General features: G+C 43.0%; 2 protein-coding genes across 5 annotated transcripts in view; one reads left to right on the top strand and one right to left on the bottom strand.

Moving 5' to 3' along the window:
• Positions 1–22,996, bottom strand: part of LOC119651505 (unconventional myosin-Ib) — a 43,408-nt gene that overhangs the window by 5,162 nt on the left and 15,250 nt on the right. Inside the window, exons 9-22 of one of the 4 annotated variants that reach the window (XM_038055127.1) lie at positions 22,870–22,954; positions 22,715–22,809; positions 22,500–22,647; positions 22,344–22,439; positions 21,803–22,026; positions 21,480–21,733; positions 13,971–14,107; positions 13,498–13,904; positions 13,214–13,363; positions 13,006–13,065; positions 6,671–7,002; positions 6,479–6,614; positions 2,415–2,567; positions 2,261–2,320 (exon numbers count right to left, since the gene is read on the bottom strand). In XM_038055127.1, coding sequence (XP_037911055.1) covers positions 2,261–2,320; positions 2,415–2,567; positions 6,479–6,614; positions 6,671–7,002; positions 13,006–13,065; positions 13,214–13,363; positions 13,498–13,904; positions 13,971–14,107; positions 21,480–21,733; positions 21,803–22,026; positions 22,344–22,439; positions 22,500–22,647; positions 22,715–22,809; positions 22,870–22,954 — 2,337 coding nt within the window. The remainder of the gene's footprint in view (positions 1–2,260; positions 2,321–2,414; positions 2,568–6,478; positions 6,615–6,670; positions 7,003–13,005; positions 13,066–13,213; positions 13,364–13,497; positions 13,905–13,970; positions 14,108–21,479; positions 21,734–21,802; positions 22,027–22,343; positions 22,440–22,499; positions 22,648–22,714; positions 22,810–22,869; positions 22,955–22,996) is intronic. The other 3 variants (XM_038055128.1, XM_038055129.1, XM_038055130.1) reach the window with 3 other exon arrangements.
• The window catches only part of LOC119651507 (28S ribosomal protein S24, mitochondrial), a 35,177-nt gene continuing 19,791 nt past the window's right edge, over positions 7,611–22,996 (top strand). Inside the window, exon 1 of the mRNA XM_038055131.1 lies at positions 7,611–7,626. The gene's annotated coding sequence lies outside the window, so the exon portion shown is untranslated. The remainder of the gene's footprint in view (positions 7,627–22,996) is intronic.

Raw genomic sequence — 22,996 nt, 5'->3', positions numbered from 1 at the left:
GACAATGTGTGTGAAAGAACGTGTTTTACTCGACGCATTCGTGGATATAGACGTGCTACCCACGATTATTGGAACTTCACACACTTTCATAGAAAAAGGCCTCTAGTGGTGGACCTGATACTCACGAGCATCGCTTTAGCTAGAAGAATTGCTCAGCAAATCAGTGAAGATTATACCCACAGTGACTGCGAGGTAATCTAAATGGAAACCAAAAGTGAATCGAGCTTGAAAAGCAGCTCCCGCAGAATATCGGGCAGGTTGCCGGGATGGACGGCGAAAGCTTCCCCGCAGCCCTCAAGAAATATGCCTGGATAATGCGGCCATACAAAAAGTCAATCAGACCACCCAATGGGTAATGAAAGCATACGATGGTGCTAAGCTAATAAGACGAATGCTTCTCAGTAAGTAGCACAACTTGCTAGTGGAACAACGAAATCGCAAGTTTGTGAGCCGCATGTTTCCGGACCAGTGAGTTAGGGGAAAAGACAGTGACAATAATCGAGAAGAGTAGCCCAGACAGCTGCGGGATCGCTTAAAAGACACCATTCAGAAAAGCAAAAAGAACTGTTCACAACAGTTATGGGACCATGCTCATATAGATAGGGCCCGCAGGGTGATAATGAAAAGCCGGCGAAGATTACCTCAGGCGACCTGTCTGCTCCTTCTGAAAAAAATTATAAAACCGCTCTGTTTCCTCACCACCAAAACAGCGAAAGGGTGGTTCAGCTTAATAAGTGCATAATCGCCCGCATTATATCGCCAAATCTGCCTGCTGAATACAAAGCATTGGCTTGCCGGAGCACTAGTACTAACCGAAAAATTAGGGAGTATGCTTCGAGTTAACACGTTTTTCATCATCAACGGCGCAACAACTGCAAAACTGGGATGTCTGGAGTTCCTTATTAAGACAGTCCTAGATTGGCTAGGACTGCCTTAATAAGGAACTCCAGACATCCCACTTTTGCGACGAGGTGCACCAAATCGATATCCTTAAAAGCTGTCTGGAGTCCTGACCTACGCCATCGCTCCATCTCAGGCAGGGTCTGCCTCATCTTCTTTTTCTACCATAGATATTGCCCTTATAGACTTTCCGGGCTGGAACATCCTCATCCATACGGATTAAGTGACCCGCCTACCGCAACCTGTTGAGCCGGATTTTATCCACAACCAGACGGTCGTGCTGTCGCTCATAGATTTCGTCATTATGTAGGCTACGGAATCGTCCATCCTCATGTAGGGGGCCAACAATTCTTCGGAGAATTCTTCTCTCGAACGTGGCCAAGAGTTCGGCGACTTATGGTTTTTAAGCCGGTGAATTGCACGGACTGTTTCTTCTATACTTGGTGGTGGCAGCATTTGTCCGTCGTCTGCAGTTGGCGGGACCTCCAACTCCTCGATATTTTGGTTATTGAGCAGTTTATCAAAATACTCAACCCATCGCCCCAATATGCCCATTCTGTCATAATTCAGTTTCAGTTTCACGGACGAAAAAAGGAAGCCTGGGAGAACCAATAGGTCTGTAAACTAGAAAAGTACAAGGAGCAACCGCACCAGGCGCGGAAGTTTTACCAACAAATCACCAGGATGAAGCCTTATACACCTCGATGCTCATCATGCCGAGACAAAGAGGGGAATCTAATTTCCATTATCAATTGATGTTCCTAATACAGCGTGCGGAGCAATACTCAAATAAAAAATTACAACGGAATTGACCTTCCTATTGCATTTGCGAGCAAAGCCTTCATTAAAGGTGAGAAAAATAAATCGACAATCGAAAAAGAGTTAACCGCGATTCACACCGCAATCACACATTTATTCTACACCGACGTCGGAAAAACTTTTCCTGGGATCAAATAATTTCAGAGATGTGGTAAATGCATCTGAATTAAGTGTTAGTTTTGATACTATCGGAATATTGTATATATCATCCAGCGTATTTAACATAGATACTTTCGGCTACAACGGACAATCTTACACTTTTTTCATTTAATGCTTTCATTTCTGATTTCTAAGATCTATTTTTGTCTCAGTCTGCCCGACGCAACCTGTGGTGAATTAAATAGTTAAATTGTGATGTTATCTGATTACGCTCTTCTATTCATCTATAAAAAATGTGGCAATACAAGCCAATTTAATCTTCATTTTTCTACTTTTCAAATTAAAGTAGTAGCATCATGCGTTCTAATAAATGATATTAACTTGAATGCAACTCAATCATTAAAGGAATCTATAATAAATCTATTGTAACTACTTTCAATACCTGAAACAAACAACCAGATGGAGAATCTGGATATTCGTGGTCATGTGTACAATAAGGACCCTACGTGGATTAAGGATCAATTAAAACAATTATATAAACTATAATACATAGTTTTCTTCATAGCCTATGGAATCTATTTATTAAAAATACTCACAGCCTTCACGTGAAATACGGCAACATCATCTAGATATGGACTCAATGACAATCTGTAAATTTCGGCAGCAGGTACACGGTATTTGACTTGAAGCGTCCTTTGGTCAAGTAGTAGCATAGAGCTAGTTGAAAGTACAAGTAGTATTGGCACAAACTGTGGAGAAATAGAACATAACGAATATTAAGTAAGTTCATTCACATTTATTTATTTATTAAATTAACCGGCATAGCCTCGGGATCGTAGAGTGAAAGTGAATCTCGAGCTCCGCGAAGGGTATTTCAAAAATGTCTGTACTACGTGTATTATGAGGGGCGGTGCGGAAAATAATATCAGAGTTGGCAGAGCAGTCCATAAAGCAATCACATAGTTTTAAAAGGGTACACATATCAAGGACGATGCGACATTGCTGCAGAGAAGGGAAATTGAGGGTGCGGAGTCATGATGGATAGTCAACTCGTGGAAGGTTCTTTTTGTTAAAGAGGGTCCGGGGGAATTTGCGTTGTATAACTTCAAGAGCGCCACAGTCTCGGATGTGGAATGGGGACCAGACTACCCAGCAATATTCAAGGATGTTTCTGATAAAGGAGTTGAAGAGTGCTGAGATAAAGTCGGACGAGGAACGTAGGATAAAACCAGACATTTTGGAAGCTCTATTGATGATGTCAACGAAGTGGGAATTAAAACGAAGATTGTCATCGAATATTTCAAACCCAGGTCTTGGAAGGAGGTCAGTAGAAAGGAGTTGTCCATTAAGAGAATATCAAAAGGATGTTGGAAAGGATTTAAGCGAATAGTCGCCTTTGCTGACGTTCAGTGTTAGCTTGTTACGATAAACTGGACACTCGGGATGGCGAAAGAGATCTGTATCGACTTGCTAAAAGCCGTGATGAACGCACACAGGGTATCGAACACTTCTGTTGTGTTCATGACAAGAACGGTACTTTGCTTACCAACCGTCGAGCTGCAACGGATAGATGGCGAGAATACTTCGAGCAGATTTCAACTGAAGAATTTGCTCATCCTCCACTTCCACAATCATTGCCGACATTTGGAGCAGTTCCACCAGTCAGCGCAACTGAAGTCGAGGAGGCAATAAAACAAATGAAATCGGTGAAAGCAACAGGACCTGACGACAACGCATCTGAGCTCTGGAAAGCCAAGAGCTGGAACCCAACACTGTGGCTCAGTGAATTCTTTAACCGGGTTATTCAGGAAGGAAGAACACCATATGACTGGCAAGAAAGTACCACTGTTCCAATATGAAAAAAGAAAGGTAGCCCAGCAGAATGTTCAAATTACCGTCCGATCCGGTGACTTTCCATACCATGAAGATTTTTGAACGCATTCTTGACAACCGTATTCGCGAAATCGTTGAAATAACCGTGAATCAAGCCGAATTTGTCAAGAACTGCGGAACTACTGACGTAATACACGCTGCGCGGTTACTCATGGAGAAACACCGTGAGAAGCATCGCTCTCTTTACATTGCCTTTCTGGATCTAGAGAAATCGTTTGACCATGTGCCACACGAACTCATCTGGTATGCTTTACGACAATACTTCGTGCCAGAAGAACTCGTGCGCTGGGTTCAATTGCTCTACCACGATCCGAAAAGTAAAGTTCGAAGTATGGCGGGTGTATCAAAACCGCTTCGTGTCTCTGTTGGTGTTCATCAAGGAAGTGCCCTCTTACCACTCCTCTTTGTCCTTGTTATAGATACCGTCACACGGGATATCCAACGTCCAGCGCCCTACACATTGCTTTATGCAGATGATGTTTTCCTAGCATCTGATAGTAAAAATGATCTCGAGCAACTTGTTCAAAAATGGAATGATCGCCTCATGCAACACGGTCTCAGATTGAATTTAAACAAAACTGAATTTTTGACGACCGATCCCCATGAAACAGGCACAATCACTGTCAGCGGCAGTGATCTGCCCAGAACTGAGAGATTTAAATACCTCGGGTCAACGCTATCAGCCAATGGAGAACTGCGTTATGAAATTGCTTCACGCATTAACGCAACCTGGATGAAGTGGCGTTCCACAACTGGTGTCCTTTGTGATCGACGTATCAACGAACGTTTCAAATCTAAAATTTACCGCAATGTCGTCCGTCCAGTCGCTCTCTATGGTTCTGAGTGTTGGCCGACCATAAAAGACAATGAACGGCGTCTTGCGGTAATGGAGACGTAGGGACTAGTGGCGTCACACGTTTAGATCACATCCGAAATGATGATATCCGCGATCGTTATGGGGTTGCACCGATCGTGGAAAAGTTGCGAGAGAGGCGTCTTCGATGGTATGGTCACGCAATTCGTGCAAACGAGAATTCACTTGCCAAGATTGGTCTGAACATCGAAGTCGATGGTAAACGACCAAAAGGCAGACCTAAGCAACGGTGGCTTGATACGCCGGATGGGGATTTGAAAGCCTCGAGATTGCACCCAGATCAGGCATTCGATAGAGCCAAATGGCGAAGCCGATCACGACGAGCCGACCCCGCTTGTGAACGGGACAAAGGCTGAAGAAGAAAATTTGAATAGATATCGGTATGGAGGGTATTTCAGAGTCTAAGCACCACTTAGTGGCAGCTTCTTGGATTTTGTCAGATGTCTCGGCTGGGTTGTTTCTGGGAATGGGTGTATGAAAGCAATGATCACTTTCGACCCAACGCACTCCCCACCTTTCCAACAAACGTCAAAACTAACAACGGCTTTTGGAAGTACTAACCAACACCTTTCATTTGATACTCCACATGATGCTTTTCATGTATGGGGAGAGTGGTAATAAAAAGGTTGCGGAAATCACCCCAGGTGACCAGATTGTTACCACTCTGTTCCCTGACCACGAAAATAGGGGAAGGCAAATGGTCGTCCAGCTAAATGACGACATAATACCTCCAGTAACTGTGGAGGAGCTGCGGGAATATGTGGTAGGTTTGGTGATAATAAGGCCCCAGGTTTGGATGCCATCCCCAACCGAGCTTTGAAACTGGCAATGAAGACTAGGCCCGACCTTTTCACGAACACTTTCGAGGCGTGCCTAAAAGAAGGAATATTCCCTGCCCACTAGAAAAAGCAAAAGTTGGTGTTGCTTCCGAAACCTGGCAAGCCACCTGGAAACCCAGGGTCGTATCATTCTATCCGCCTGCTAGATACAATGGGAAAGATGATGGAGAGAGTCATCTACAACAGACTCCTGCCCATCGTCGAAGCCAGTTTGGTTTCCGACGTGCCCATTCTACGGTATACACAATTAACATGGTGGTAAATCTGGCAAAAGGTGCACTGATTTCTGATGTCAAAAACGACTTCAACTCGGCCAACTGGAACAGAATTGAAGGGGCGCTGACTGATATAGGTGTCCCCGAATATTTAACGAATTTGGTGTAAAACTACCTCGAGACGGATGAGGGCCCCAAAGAGTACATTATCACAGCCGTACCACAGGGATCGGTACTTGGTCCATTGTTGTGGAATATCATGTATAATGGGGTGTTTACTCTTCCCGTCCCACAGGGGACTACGATTGTCGGCTTTGCTGATGACCTAACTGTGGTTGTTGCAGCAAAACACCTAGAAGATGTGGAGGTCTTCGCGAAGAAGAAGTGTCAGCTTGTTAGCCGAACACCAACTGATCAGATTGTCAAGGTTGGACTGCAAGAGAGCACAGCCCAGTGGAGACGAAAGAGAGGCAAACAATTTGAGGTCGTCTGCGGGAAGCAAACACCGGCAGATGAGTATGGAGGCGAGGTCATTGATAAAAAACAGGAAGACTAGGAGGCAAGTATAGAGCCTTGGGGAACACCAGAGGAAGGAGAGAAAGAACGAGATGAGTAACCACAAGAAGAAACGGTATGAGTGTTAGGAGGTAAGTCAGGAAATTATTGACAGAGGGAAGTTGAGTAGAGAGAGTTTAGAGTGGAGAATATTACAGGTATATGGAAGTGATGTGCTGTCATTGCGGGCAGGTGGAAAACCAAAATCAACTTCGAACAAAAAACTTTCAGGTATTATCGCTATACAAAGTGTAATGTTCTCGGTTCCCAATAATTATACTTACTTTTCCACTAGAACGTGTAATCTTATTTATTATATCAGCAAAAACTACGTATTGATCGTTTGTCTCAACACTATATTTCTTCCATTGTTGATTATGTCTCAGCCTGACGTAGTCACCAATGAAAGGGTGTCCAACGCTAGAATAGATATGTCCTTAATGTCAATCTTCAAAGTTATTTTCCACTCATAATACCTTTTAGGATAAGAAGCCTTACGATCTTTGAAGATAATACTAGCTGTTACCTTCTCACGCATACGATTCCGTGATGTTTGATCAAACGATCGCCGGTAGATATAGCAACGCCACCGATGATATATGTTTCGTAGAATTCTTGATGTTTCCGTTAAAAATTTTGGAGCTGTTGGCCACTCTGTTGATAGCGGACTCATTGTATTGGGTGGAAGACGGTGTGGTAATGTTAAGAAGAATTGTCTAATTTTCCATTTGATATAATGTTTGTAAATAACTTTTATTGCCCACTCCACTTGTTTTCTATGCTTGATTGATCGGTATTCATCTCTCGCCTGAAATCAAGTAGAATTTTTCAGTGAAATGCAGCCAGGGAAAGAAGGAAACGTGAGGTTCGTTGACAAATAAAATTACAGATTACACACAAAATACAACAATGTTCACAATTATATACTTATCAGAACACCTGAATTATATATTTATAACCAGTACCTTGCAAACATATATATAACGATATTTAACGATTAGAACTGCGCTTTGAATTGCCAGATACGATGCAGCATCAGATATCTTTTCAGTAAATATTGTGTAGTGAGGCGGCTTCGCGACGGGAGCGGAATCTTATTCGTCTCTTTCTGAATTAATTTGCTCAAATAATGCATTTCATAATGTGCACTCACCCTAATGTTCGCCGCAGATTGCACATTATTGAATGCATTCGGGTGAATTAATCTTGACAGAGGGGAGTGAATTGCCGCATCCATAGGCGCACGCGCATGTTACTGCAACATGAACTCAAGAGAGTTCAAGGCAAGTAGCTGCATGCCGCTACTCGGGAAGAACAGCTAGCCGGTGGCGAGGAAAGTACAGTTGGACTGGTGAGTGGAGTTAAGAATGTGTTCGGGGACGGTGGACGTTTCGAATTCATTCGAATGCACGACACGTCGTTCATCTCATCGGTGAGTATTAATCTTTTATTTGCCCTGCGTAAATCGGAGATAAAAATTCAAAGCGAAATTCTCCCACTTTAAGAAAATTACTTCGGTCGAGACTTGTTTCCTTGACGCGTGCATTTGGTGGATAGTTGGAGACAAGTTGGGAGAAGGCATTGTTTGTGCGGCATCGCACGACATAAATTCGCAAAGAGACGTTTCCATTCCTTTTCGAAGCAAAATAGGAAAAGTAAAAGAAAAGTCGGCGCATGGAGAAGAACAGTGGGATTCGCGGCCCTTAAATTTCTTTATGTAATACGTCAGCTCTGTGAGATAGTTTCAGGTGATTATTTCAAAGTTGCTAATTTGAAACGAACAATTTGGAAATCTGTGCAATTCACCATCAGATATTATCTCTAATAAATATTTCTAACCAAATTTGGAAGTCATTGGATAACTCTTACGAACTTTAGCGTTGGTGAATTCGACGAGAGGATATTTTTGAGATGATCCTTTTCTTTAGCTTGTTGTTGTGCGATATGCGCTGCAAGTCGGGAATCATATACACCTACCGTTGGAAATGCTGATGCTGTGATTGCCGGCAACTGTATTTCATCATCATCAACGGCGCAACAACCGGTATCCGGTCTAGGCCTGCCTTAATAAGGAACTCCAGACATTCCGGTTTTGCGCCGAGGTCCACCAATTCGATATCCCTAAAAGCCGTCTGGCGTCCTGACCTACACCATCGCCCCATCTTAGGCAGGGTCTGCCTCGTCTTCTTTTTCTACCATAGATATTGCCCTTATAGACTTTCCGGGTGGGATCATCCTCATCCATACGGATTAAGTGACCCGCCCACCGTAACCTATTGAGCCGGATTTTATCCACAACCGGACGGTCATGGTATCGCTCATAGATTTCGTCATTGTGTAGGCTACGGAATCGTCCATCCTCATATAGGGGGCCAAACATTCTTCTCTCGAACGCGGCCAAGAGTTCGCAATTTTTCTTGCTAAGAACCCAAGTTTCCGAGGAATACATGAGGACTGGCAAGATCATAGTCTTGTACAGTAAGAGCTTTGACGCTATGGTGAGACGTTTCGAGCGGAACAGTCTTTGTAAGCTGAAATAGACTCTGTTGGCTGACAACAACCGTGCGCGGATTTCATCATCGTAGTTGTTATCGGTTGTGATTTTTGACCCTAGATAGGAGAAATTGTCAACGGTCTCAAAGTTGTATTTTCCTACCCTTATTCTTCTTTGTGTTTGTGTTTGACCAGCGCGGTTTGATGTTGTTGGTTGATTCATCTTCGGTGCTGACGTTGCCACCATATACTTTGTCTTGCCTTCATTGATGTACAGCCCAAGATCTCGCGCCGCCTGCTCGATCTGGATGAAGGCACTTTGTACGTCTCGGGTGGTTCTTCCCATGATGTCGATATCGTCAGCATAGGCCAGTAGTTGGGTGGACTTGAAGAGGATCGTACCTCTTGCATTCACCTCAGCATCACGGATCACTTTCTCGAGGGCCAGGTTAAAGAGGACGCATGATAGCGCATCCCCTTGTCGTTGACCGTTGTTGATGTCGAATGGTCTTGAGAGTGATCCTGCTGCTTTTATCTGGCCCGGCACGTTGGTCAGGGTCAGCCTAGTCAGTCTTATTAATTTCGTCGGGATACCGAATTCTTTCATGGCCGTGTACAATTTTACCCTGGCTATGCTATCATAGGTGGCTTTAAAGTCGATGAACAGATGGTGCAACTGTTGCCCATATTCCAACAGTTTTTCCATCGCTTGCCGCAGAGAGAAAATCTGATCTGTTGTTGATTTGCCTGGAGTGAAGCCTCTTTGGTATGGGTCAATGATGTTCTGGGCGTATGGGGCTATCCGGCCTAGCAAGATAGTGGAGAATATCTTATAGATGGTACTCAGCAACGTGATACCTCTATAATTGGTGCACTGTGTGATATTTCCCTTTTTATGTAGGCAGGCATTGATTCGCTGTCCCATACCTTGAGCACAAGTTGATGAACCACTTGGTGTAACTGGTCGCCTCCATATTTAACCAATTCGGCTGTAATTCCATCGGATCCTGGCGACTTATGATTTTTTAGCCGATGAATTGCACGGACTGTTTCTCCTAAACTTGGTGGTGGCAGTATATGTCCGTCGTCTTCAGTTGGCGGGACCTCCAACTCGCCGATGTTCTGGTTGTTCAGTAGCTCATCAAAGTACTCAACCCATCGCTCTAATATGCCCATTCTGTCGGAAATCAGATTTCCCTCTTTGTCTCGGCAGGATAAGCATCGAGGTGTATAAGGGGTCATCCTGCTGATTTGTTGGTAAAACTTCCGCGCCTGGTGCGGTTGCTCCCTGTACTTTTCTAGTTCACAGACTTGTTGGTTCTCCCAGGCTTCCTTTTTCCGTCTGTAAAGTCGCTTCTCCACTCGACGGAGTTCGTGATAAGTCTCTGCGCGTGCCCGCGTTCTTTGAGAATGCAACATTACTCGGTATGCGGCATTCTTCCGTTCCGTTGCTAGCTTACATTCATCGTCAAACCAGCCGTTCCGACTCCTTTTGCGGCTGGGGACAAGTATGTTTGTGGCCGTATCCATGATAACGTTCTTCAGGTGATTGTGAAGATCATTTGTTGATGCTTTATTATTGCGGTTATTGCGGCATCCATTTCCCTCTTATAGGTGTCGCGGAGGGTTGTGTTGTGGATGGCTTCAGTGTTCACTCTCACCTGATTGTCAGAGGGGATTCTAGGTGGTATTGTTATTCGAGCTCGGAGCACCATGCCAATGAGATAGTGATCCGAGTCTATATTGGCCCCCCTATATGTTCTGACATTCATCAAGGCTGAGAGGTGGCGGCATTCAATCAACACGTGGTCAATTTGGTTGAAAGTGGTCCCGTCTGGAGAGGCCCACGTATGTTTGTGGACCGCTTTCCGCGCAAACCAGGTACTTCCAACAACCATTTCGTGTGACCCTGCCAATTGAATAGTCCGCAGTCCGTTATCATTTGTTTTTTTCGTGTAAGCTATGGGAGCCAACGTATCGCCTGAATACGGGCTCCTTCCCTACTTGGCTGTTAAAATCCCCAAGTATGATTTTGATATTATATCTGGGACAGGCTTCGAGGGTTCGTTCTACTGTCTCGTAGAAGGTATCCTTCTCCCACTCTGCAGTCTCCTCTGTAGGGGCGTGAACGTTTATCAGGCTTATATTTCTAAACTTGCCTCGCAAGCGCAGAGTGCATAGCCGTTCGCTTATGTTTTCAAAGCCGATAACAGCAGGTTTCATTTTTTGGCTGACTAAGAAACCTACTCCGAGCACATGGTTTACTGGATGACCGCTATAATATATGGTGTAGTGGCTCTTCTCCAGGAAACCGGTCCCTGTCCATCGCATCTCTTGCAACGCTGTTATATCAGCCCTATATTGGGACAGGGTATCAGCTAGCTGCTCATCAGCTTCATCTCTGTACAGGGAGCGCACGTTCCATGAGAAAATGCGCAAATCGTTATTCCGTTGTCGTTGCCGGGTTCGTCGTTTTAAAATCCGTCCTGTCCGATGCTCCTGTTGTGGCTTCGTAACAAGTTGTTTTCCGTGTAGGGTTGTCAGCCCTACCCAACCCCCAACCTGGAGGACCAGTTGGTACAATTTGTCCTGTTTTTAGGCGCGGGAGACTCGCCTTCATCCTTCTCCATCTGTAGTTTTTCGTTAAGAAAGAGCTCGCAGCGGTCACCACGTGGAGGTGGAGATAGGGTTTGGTAGTAGAGCTGTTGGTGTTGGTTCAGCAGGCATTTCCCAGGTTTTATGCTCCATCGTGGGTACCAATCGACGTTTCGCCCCGGGACCTATACTACCCTTTGACCACCCAGAGACCCCAACTGTATTTCGCTTACCAAATTACTACGAAGCTGTAACATCAGTACTAATGAATTTTGCAACAAAATCAGACTTGGGGCAAATGTTAGGAATGTTTCGAAAGGATTACGTGCACAAATTGAACGTCTCGAGCAAAGTTTTAATGTTTCGCTATGCGTTTGTAAAAAATACGAAGAAAGCGGAGTTGGAGGAGGAAACAAGGACGGGAGCAGCGCGCTGTGTGAATTAGTGCGTTTTCTCGAGTACTCGTGAAATACTTCCACCAACTGTGAAAAAATTCGCGATAAATATTGATTCGACTCTAGCTACTTGTCGCCAAATCCGTCAGTGCCTAACTGTCTAAGAATTAGCGCGAGCCCGTCACGTTAACAATTAACTGTATCTTGGAGTTGATAGCGCGCGCTCCTGTGGCCAATGAATAGGTGCGTCGGCGATTACATCATTCCAGAAATAAATATTCCGGGCACCTTCAAAAAACACCATTTGCCCGTGGTTTAGAAAGTTGGTGGGTCGACTTACGATTGTTGCGATTTTTTTTGAATTCTACGAAAGCGGATGCGATTTTCAGAGGCGATAAAAAAAGAAATTGCTCAGCGACATAACATCTCGTGAATATTATTGTTTCCTGGATGCCTTCCGAGAAACAAAGTGGGCGATTCGATCGTGATTGCTAGAGCTTGCGATTTGTGGTGTTTTTTTTTTGAGGTTGTCACTCTCGTCCAGAAGTCGATGTTGAGCGGCTGGTGCTAATTCTGCTTTTCGGACAATAAACACAACGTTAATGAAAGCCATTCGTTCGCGGTCGAGCCGTTTTTTTTTTATTTTTCAATTTTAGCTCGCGTTCTGGTTTTTTTTCGTGAGGCCGTCGCGTATTCCTTGTTGTTGTCTATTTTGAAATCTGGTGCGGACCCACGCATCGAAATAGACGTGACCTCCCCTCCAAGAACGTGTCACCGAGCACTTTGATGGAGCTTTAGTCTTTGCGGGCCAATTTCGCCAACTTTTTAGGTTTCTGGGATAGCTCTGCCCTCTAGGTCGTTGTCGGCCACTGACGATAATCGTCTGATCCTCGTATTTATTTAAGTTCATTACAAATGGTTAGTTCTTATAATAAACGAGGCAAGTGATAGAAATATCCATGGCTTGGTATGAAACTGGAGAGGAAAATTTTTAACAAGTTAACATTCTACCATCGATTTCTCTTGTGTCTATAAACATCCGCGTTAAGTGCATCCTGAAATTGGATTGGTTTCCAAACGCATTTGATATCCCCAAAATGACTGCCCCTCAGGAATCAAGATTTTAAGGCCCAATGTCTGTGGAAGTAGATACAGTAGGGCGAACAAGAACTACACTCATTTATTCATTTAAGAATTACAAAAGCGATTAAAACTACTTCAAGATTAGATTTCACAGATAAATATTAACACGACAACCATAGAGAACTTGCTCTGCTCAACAATCTATTGCTAGCTTTTGACACCAATGTGATTCAACGCATACTTACAATGCGATATAAACTCCAAAGATGTCTTCTTCCTGTAAATGGAACACCAAATCGACATTCCTAAATACAAAACAAAAGAAGAATCGCATGCAAAACATCCATCATGCATCTCACACATAATTTTCTAAATATATCCTGATAAACCGACTTATGTCAAGTTTGCAAGAAAAGTGGCTCCGTATTAATTTTTGCTAAATTTTATACATACCCGCCAGGTCCTCCAGGCACTTGATATTATTATTTGGCTCTCACGAAGCTGTAAAAATCTTTTTCTTTTCATATACATTCGGAAGGTTTTTTGAATGAGAACAGCTAAATCGTCCAGACGACCTTTGCGAAATTCTTCCAGTTCGTATACCTGTTTTCAAAGTTAATATTATACTTTTAATATTAGGAGGCTAGGCTACACTCTCTTAAATTTGTCAGAAATTTAAATATTCTGAACAAACAGTTATATAAAGTAAACTGTACGAAATTCGAAAGTCAACTTACTGTTCTTGGACTCCTGATAAAAACATGTTTTGTTCCTAATGTAAATTCTGCTGATGGTAATGGTACATTTCTTATAATTAGAGCGATCCCTTCAACTATATTTCCACGATCGAAATGTGGCCACGTTACAGAGTTCAAAAGTTTATAACGTTGAAAAAATTTTGCATGTGTCATATGAAAACAGTGACCGGTTCGGTATAGATTCACTAAAGGCATCAAGCTCATATAACGCACTTGATGTTGTACCAAAGCTAATTCAAAACATTTCTGTTGTCTACTCTCATTCGGTTTGATACAAAACGCATAATGATTTCTACGATTATTAATTATCGATAAAAGCGTTTGTAGTTGTGTACGCAGGTTTGAACTTAAGCTAGTTGGTTTCTTTGATGTACGTTTAGGATTGCCTGTGGAATTGCAATTAACTTTGATTATAATAGCCTAGAGGCTGCCATACGTGAATTGAAACTTACCTTCTGGGAAAAGACTTTGTACTAGTGACATTTTGCTTTGAAATAGTCCAGCACTTATACTTTTTGCTAACACGTCAGAATTTTTCTCAAGAAATCCATGTATCGAGTATGTTACAACACCGGCAAAGTGTCGAATTCTGAAATAATTTTTAGTTTGATTAATTTAATAAATAGTTTAGTTAGTTGTGTAAATTGTATAGTATGTTATATCATCATGCACTTCTGCACGGGGCACTGGCCCATAGGGGACCATGCCGCTAGGCTCGGCATACCCTACAACTCGCATTGCCGAAGCTGCGGAGAAGGAAGGGAGACCCTCATGCACTTTCTCTGCGATTGCCCAGCTCTGGCTAGAGTCAGGCTGCGGTCACTGGGTAAACCATTCTTTGGGGACATCAGAGAGATTTCTAGCTGCTGGGTCGGAGAGCTGCTTTCCTTCGTGAATGCTACCGGCTGGCTCTGAAGATCCGAGCCGGCTGGACTCTGCTTCCCTGCTTCCATAACAACAGTCACGGTCTTAGGAGTTTGTGGCATCAAAACGGCGCACCAAAGCGCTAATTGGGCTCCTCGGAGCGGCCACTGATACCTACCCCCTACCTCGCGCTCGCCAGAGATGATTACTCTGATTTGACTCAGGTACTCATTCTCAGCTGAGTTGACAGGTTTCTGACATCCATTCACGATAGCAAATCTCTCTGCCACCAGTGAGATTTGAACAGCGACCTTTTGCTACGACAGCCCAGCCCTCTCGGACCAAAACTTGGCTGCCCCCAGGGTAGAGGTGAGGCAGCGTCTGAGGAGTTGTCTCTGCCCTGGTAAGAAACCGTAGACGTCTTCGTCCCCCTTTTCATTTTTGAACTTTGGGTCTTAACTCAAAACTGGGAACAAGTTGCCCTCCATTTGGTCCGGTCCGACATTAGATGGATGCGGACGTGGGACTCTTCAATCCCTAAAAAAAATTGTTTAGGTCCGGTCAAGTGTTGGCCCAAACTATGGGCGGATTTACGCTGAAAATGATTCGTACCCTTGTTGTGTTTTACGAATTATAAAAAGAAGTGTACAGCAACTGCGAGGCGCTTTGGTCACGTTGCTTCCAGGGCAGAAGTGAGGCTGCGTCTGAGGAGTTGCCCTTGCCCTGGTAAGAAACTGTAGCCGTCTTCGTCCCTCTTTTCATTCTCAAATTCTTTCAACCCGCCAAAATAGTACTTTCGACTTTTTCTGTGAAAAAGGCTCCTCATTCGATGAAAATCCTAGTCCTTCGAATGACAGTTTTAACTTCATAATTAAAAAGAAGAAATTTAAACACTTTTTGTGTTTGGAGTGAATAAACATGGCACCCGACATTCTTTGATTATGTTCATTATTTTTGCTTTCTCATAAAGTTTATTCGGCCGTCATCTAGCACCATTTGGTTAATTGGAGCGACTTTATTGTCAGTGATTGCAGTTTTAGGCCATCTCGAACGTCTCGTTGCTGCGGTCACGTTTGAATACAACAACCCAATCTTTCAATGTTGGGCTCGGAAAACCATTGCCAACAAAATTCGACACCACCTCGAACAGTTCCGGAAAAGAATGGAACTGCCCGGTCTAAGTAAAACGACGTCCCCAACACAGACTCTATCAGAATGGAAGAATTCAACGTCTGGTGGAGTGCATTATGAAAGCAGAAATAAGGTTAAGAGAAATACTATCGCAAATATAAACCTAATTTGCTGTCCTACAGGAGAAATCATTTTAAGAATGCAAAGCAGTAAAACTCCCTTAGCAAAGTTTCGCAAACATTGGAGGTGGGAGTGCTGACAATTGGAGAGAAAAAGGTCCAGTAGGGACTTTCGCTAAGCCAATAAAAAGTCCAAGGCTAAATTAGGAGGAAAGAACAGATTTGGAATAGTAGACGCAACAAAAGAAGGCATGTACTACGTTGATATTCTCTCCTCAGAGTCAAGGAGGACTCTGCTGCCAGCCTCTTGACGGCAATGTGACGTGAATAAGGCAAACCACAGGAGTGTTTGAACTATGCCGCAAAAAAACGTGAACTTTTCGACCTACAAAAAAAACGAATAAACGCTAGGCGAGAAAGACATGAAATGTTCACTACTTAGGGTTGAATTTAAAGACCTAGACAACGGAGGAAATCTGCTCTTAAGAAACAAGACTGGAAAGTGTGAAAGAGTGGAATGTGGGAGATGCAGGCATATGAATGAACGCAGAGAGCTATCATCACTACGTGTGTGGCATTCGCAAAAAAGTAATCTCAGTGGGTTTGGCTTCAAATGGATACGGTGCCGGTCACGCAATAAAATATCCATGAAATCATATTTTAAATGTATCAGCTTTAGACACATAGCAAGGAACTGCATCAATTCCAGACTGCAGATGTGCCGAAGAAACATTTGTTGAAAGATTGTAATAAGAACCCTCCTCGCTGCTTATTGCTCTGTAAAAAAGATCGTGATCGTGAATCTAAACTTCAAGGAGATGATATCCGCCTCAATGCGTTGTGTAAATGAGAATCCTAGAGTTGCCAAGAACTTGCTATGCAGATAGGGGAGCCGTTGGGGCAATCGCAAATATAAAAACTTCTACTAGGGTGTACTACGGTGTTTGGGTAATAGACGCAAATGGAAAAACTGCATTGTGAGCATTTGGAAACCGTGTTATCCAATAACTAATAACACATCATGATTGATGATGTGGACATTACAGTTGCCGGCCCGGCGGAACTAAACACGACCACACCAGAGTTCGCGTTTCTGTTAGATAGGTTAACTAAAGAAGCACAGCATCATAATTGGTGGCGTATGGTCACTGAAGTCAGGTAACAAACAAAAGAGGAAGGATATCATCGGTTCAGAACTATCATTAAAATACCTCAAAACTTAGCTTTAAACTGCATTTCAATGAGGTTGGATACAAAGCTAATAATAATCGTTTGTGCAACAATCTATACTGGATCAGGGCCTTGTAGTGTGTTAAAGCACTTTATTCAAGACTGTAACTGTACACTACAGTATACTGTAGGAGTGTGGTTAGCATTGCGTTCGCCCGAAATTATTACCCAGATTTGACTTGGGTACTCATTCGCAGCTGAGTCGACTAGTATCCGAGTTCCAGTCACGATAACAAATCCCTCTGCCACTAGTGAGATTTAAACCATGACCTTTCGCTACGACAGCCCAACGCTCTATCCACTTGAGCTATCCGGACACAGGTTATCTTAGTTTGTGTTTAAGGATGTGGGGGAGTCCTGAGTCCGTCATCCACTGTGGGCGGGCCGGGTCAATTGGAAAGAAACTTTCTCCATCTGTTTTTGGTCCACGAACTCCTCTTTTCAAATTTATTTCAAAAATAGGCAACGGTTTCGTTCAGAGCAGAGACAACGCATCAGACGCTACATCTGCCCTGGGAGCAGCGTGACCAAAGTGGTTACTAGGTGTTGTTTGCCTCCTTCTATACATGACTGGGTATGAATTATATGTATTCAAAACAAAAACCGACTGGTAAAATCAGGCCTAATCCAGCAGATCTAAATTTGTGTTTAAGGAAGTGATTGACTCAGGCTGGGCGCCGACGTTTAGCTTCCACCTCCATACTTGCGTGTATGGTGGGGAGAAGCTACAGCTTCTGAGCACTCAGGTCGTGTTGGCCCATTGTACTCGCGCCAACCTCCATACTTACTAACCAGACACCGATCATACTGAATTTATCGATATCCTATCAAGCCTTACTGCAGGGATGATTTTGGTAGATATTTTTTCCATGTGTATTGTTTGTGTAGCATGGAACTTGGGAACGAAGCTAAAAAATTAATGAACGAAGAGGCGAACTACGATTTGACGTAATTCTTGAGTGACGCTTAAGCTTGGACGAGTCTGTACTATGTGTGAAGGCATGGCGGTAGTTGCGGAATTTATCTCCTTTTTCTGCTCAAGGTTAGCAGGTGAAAGGAGAAATCGTGAGAAGGCAATTCTTAATAGGAGCAACGGAGTAAATCAAATGCTCGGATCGGAAGTGGAGTGCATCGCAACGCTAGCGGCGGTAAGACAACAAATCGTCTTCTGAAATAAACTGAAATTCAACGGAAATGTATAAGTGAGATTTCCGCAAATAGTTTCGGGCAGTGTTTGAAGTCCTACGTATTGAGTAGAGCGGCTGAAATCTACGTATTGAGTAGACACAAGGAGAGGAGTCTGAGACTTGGTCAGCCGCGTGAAGGAAAGCCAGAACGGTATTCCTGTTGGGAGAATATACAGGGTGCGGCAGCATAACTTCCTTTTTTAAAATGCGCGCGACTCAGTTAGTTGATGTCATAGCGGAGCGCTAGTGGTCTCGTTCAAGAGGGGATACTGTAAAGTTTTGTCCCGACACGGTTCAGTCGCCATCATGCGTTGGAATAGTGAGGAGCGTGCCTTTGCCGTTGAGGTTTACTTTTCAAGCGGATGTTCGGTTATTGCAACACAGCGTGCATTTCGGAATCGCTTTAATTTAGCCCCGTTGGCTCCCGTCCCAGACCGCAAATTAATTGTTAACTGGGTCACTACATCCAGACAAACTGCAAGTGCGACAAAGGAAGAACTGGAGTCCCTCGGCCCGTTAGATCACCTGAGAACATTGAAGCAGTGAGAGCGTCAATGTTGTGATCGCCACGGCGTTCTGCGCGCAAACACACATCTGCCCTTGGGCTATCCGATTGTTCTGTGAGAAGAATTCTTCGTGATGATCTTCATTTTCATCGCTATAAGATGGCGATAGTGCAGGAACTTTCAGAACGTGACTTCAATTCTCGGATGAACGCGTGTGAGCTTCTTCTTGATGTCGTTTCCGAGGGTGCTATTGTTTTTTCTAGCGATGAAGCCCATTTTCATTTGTGTGGGTCGGTTAACAAACAAAACATGCGCTACTGGGCTGACACCAACCCTCGAGAATTGCATCAAAAGCCTTTGCATTCACCCAAAGTCACAGTGTGGTGTGCAATTTCCTCAGTTGGAATTATTGGTCCCTGGTTTTTTGAGGAAAATGAGGTTACAGTGACAGTGAATTCGGACCGGTATGCAAACATGCTACACAATTTTTTTTTCCCACGGCTAGAAAATTTGGATTTGGGGGACACTTGATTCCAACAAGACGGTGCAACAGCACACACTTCAAGAGCATCGATGGCTGTTTTGAGGGAACACTTTCCAGAGCGCCTTACCTCAATTAGAGGCGATTTGGAATGACCGGCACGCTCTCCCGATCTGTCCCCTTGTGATTTTTTTCTATGGGGTTTTTTGAAATCCCGTGTTTATATGAACCGTCCAAGAACCCTACAAGATTTGAAGACCAACATCCAAGAAGTTGCCAACATAACACCTGCTATGCTAACAAGAGTCATGATAAACGCCAGAAATCGGTTTACGCAATGTATGGAGAATGGGGGACGTCACCTAACAGATTTGATGTTCAAAACAATGTAAATAAAAACTTTAGACATGTACCTACATTATAAAAAACAAATAAATATTTTCCGATGCATACAATAGTTTTTATTGAGTTTTGAAAAAAGGAAGTTATGCTGCCGCACCCTGTATTATAGTGTGTTACATCTTCATGTACTCATCAAAGACATTGTGCGAAGCAATGTGTTTAAGGGAGCATCACAAGGGTTGCAATTCGGAAACGAAGTCTATCAATTTTCCAGTAAAGCGCGAATTCTTTTTTTAGGGATTGAGGAGTCCTAAGTTCGCATCCATTAATTGTCGGACCCGACCAAATGGAGAGCAACTTGCTCTCAATCTTTGTGGTCCATGGACTCTTCTTTTTGTCAAAAGTTCAAAAATGATAAGAGGGGCGAAGATGGCTACGGTTTCTTACCAGGGCAGAGGCAACTCCTCAGACGCTGCCTCACCTGTGCAGCGTGATCGAAGCGGCTCGCAGGTGTTGTATGCTCCCTTTTTATAACCCGTAAAATACAACAGGGGTACGAATTATATTCAGCGTAAATCCGCCCATAGTTCGGACCAAAATTTGGCTGCTCTCAGGGCAGAGGTGGGGCAGCGTCTTAGGAGTTGCCTTTGCCCTGGTAAGAAGTTGTAGCCGTCTTCGTCCCTCATCCAGCGGAGTAAGTCAAATGTTCCAATCGGAAGTGTAGTGCAATGCCAGCAGTGGTAAAACAATAAATCATCTTCTGAAATAAACTGAAATTCAATGGAAAAATATAAGAGAGATTTCCGCAAATAGGAACTAGGCAGTGTTTGAAGTCCTACGTATTGAGTAGAGCGGCTGAAATCTACATAATGAGTAGACACAAGGAGAGGAGTATGAGACTTGATCAGCCGCGTGAAGGAATGCCAGAAGTTCTGTCAGTCAAACAAATCTTTATTTCTCACGAAGAAATAAACCAAATCAATCGAAAAGGACACCATTAGAAAAGGGAAACATAGAGCTTTCAATAGAAAAAAAAAATATATTCAAAATGGCCACCGCTAGCAGCTATACAGGCTCGAAGTCTGTGAGGCCATGCATGGATCGCTTCACGCATGGTATGAAGCGGCAGTTCTCGAGCTGCACGCACGATGGTGGTCTTCAAACTCTCCAAATCTGTGTATGTTCGATCGCTCGATCCTTTAACTTAGCCCAAAGGCTGTAGTCCAGAGGATTCAAATCTCGGCAGCCTGAGGCCCATTCATCCGCGGTTATGAAGGAACATGCGCCGCTAACCACTGCTGAAATATCTTGGCTTTGTGAGCGGGGAGCCGAGTGCTGCTGGAAGCACCACGGCTCTCCAGCGAATAGATTCATTCAATGGCTCGACTACATCCTCTAACATCTTTTCATACACGCTTGCATTGGTTTTGACGCTGGCCTCGCAGAAATGAATATCAGTTACTTCATGATATGAGACGCCCCAACATATCATGACAGAAGTCGGATGGTGACGACGTTGGACTCGTGGAGCATCTTCTTTGGCTTCATAACAATTGTGATCATTTTGTCGGTTGAATTTTTCCTTGGTGGTAAAAATTGTTTCATCAGAAAATAGAATTTTGCGAAATTTTTTACCGGAAAATCGTTACAGAAGAGCAGCACCCCGAGTTCGTCGTATTTCATTCAGTCTCGTTAACATATGGCTAACGAGACCGAGATCTTCTCGACTCATACTTCGAGTTGAAACGCCCATTTCCGCCAACGTTCGTTTTTGCTTGCGGAGAGGATTGCGACGAACACGCTCATGCACGACATTCAGGCGGCGTATGGCGCGGGCGCCCCTCCTGTGACCTCTCAACCACATGAGCTGTTTCGCGGTATCGAGCTAACGTCCTTAAAACGAATCATTCGTTTACCGGCAGCTGAAAGTCTGACGTAAGTAGGATATGGTTGGGTACTCTCCGTACGCAGTGTTACCAGTTTTAGCGGCCTAACATTTCTCGCTATACGCATCGACTGACAGAACAATGTATAATCTTTTGGGGAAATTTTATTTCTTTTTAAAAAGTATTAGTCTCTGCAGACATTGTTTGAAACTTACTTGAAACTCATGGTGGTCATCATACACGACGAACTGATGAAATTTGGATGTCCTGCACAACACTGTTGAATACGGACCAGCAACGCTTCATTTGTTGTTACATGTGGTTCATTGAGCAAACTTAATATTCCATAATTTGACTTGTCTATTAATTCACAAATCGATGCATTATCGAAGAAATCTATTCGTGACCACTCAAGACCTTCCCGAACATACAACTCTTGACGATATTTCAAAATACCTTGTAGAAAACTCTTTCATATGAGGAATAAAGAAACGTAATTACTTCATAAATGTCGAAGATATTATCAATAAAAAATTACCTGATGCAATTTCTCATTACAGTAGTTTATAGCCAATTGTTCAAAAGAATTATTATCTAAAATTTCGAAACCGTAAAAGTCAAGTAAAGCTAAATTCTTTTCACGTTGTGTCGACTTCAAGTTGTCATTTATTCGATTTACAATCCATGTGAATAGGCGACCATATAGGGTCCGACACAAAGTGTTACGGGTTAGAGATGCCTGACGAGCATCGAGCTCAGTTCCTTTATGAATGAAAATAATGAGAAAGGATATTAGGAGGTTATTTGGAGGTAGTAATAAGCATCTATTTTTATTCTTATCGTTTAGAATGGATATTTTAAACTAAATAAAGAGATTTGGCTCTTAAAGAACCGAAACGAAATATAAAAATTTTGTTGGTGCACTATCTACAATTGGATAAGGCTGAATGCCATTCAAGGATTTAGTCATTAATTGAAGATTGAAAAAATGAAAACTTTAGTGAAGAATATTTATCATGAGTCCACATTTTCAAGCTGCATATTCGACTATACTATTCGGATCAAATAACAATAATTACCATTATCCTCATGCACCCATAACGGATTAGCTCTAGTAAGGCAATTTAGTAATATTTGAGCATCTAAATTCAATAACTGAGCTGTTTCCTGAAGTTCTGTTAAATAAAAATCATTAACACTTGATAATTCTAGAAGATTTAATTCGAATAAATTACCATAATCATTTGAAACCTGACATCCTTCACTTCCATCGATGTTCGTCACTGGTACAAACACGAAATTCCCCAATTTTAAAACAACAGCTAACATCCTAAATATGGAATGAATTTCGTCTGACGCAAAACCTAATGTTTCCAACGATTTCTAGAACAGTATAATAAAAAGTATTTGGATAGCTTATTGACCATCGTGAAAAGAAATCAAAGCCTACCTTTGTGAAATAGAAATTATTTTTATCATCTTCTGTTCCCGAGGTATTCTTCAACAGTTCATATTTGTCTAAATTTCTGTACAATTTCAGTGATTCTGCGAAAAACATCAATGCTAAATATATTCTGGTAATATCTCTTGTACTCATGCACTTACTTAAAAATTGAATATCAGCACCAAGTAATAATTGATAAAATATATGAAAATTGCGCTCTCCACAGTTTATTTGTGTTATACGTGTCTGTAAATGATAACAATGGCATTATTGATATATAAACATATA

The sequence above is a fragment of the Hermetia illucens genome, chromosome 3, assembly GCF_905115235.1.
Source record: "Hermetia illucens chromosome 3, iHerIll2.2.curated.20191125, whole genome shotgun sequence".
Taxonomy (NCBI): domain Eukaryota; kingdom Metazoa; phylum Arthropoda; class Insecta; order Diptera; family Stratiomyidae; genus Hermetia; species Hermetia illucens.
The sequence above is the reverse complement of the archived record's forward strand: the minus strand, read 5'-3'. Positions and strand labels throughout refer to the sequence as shown.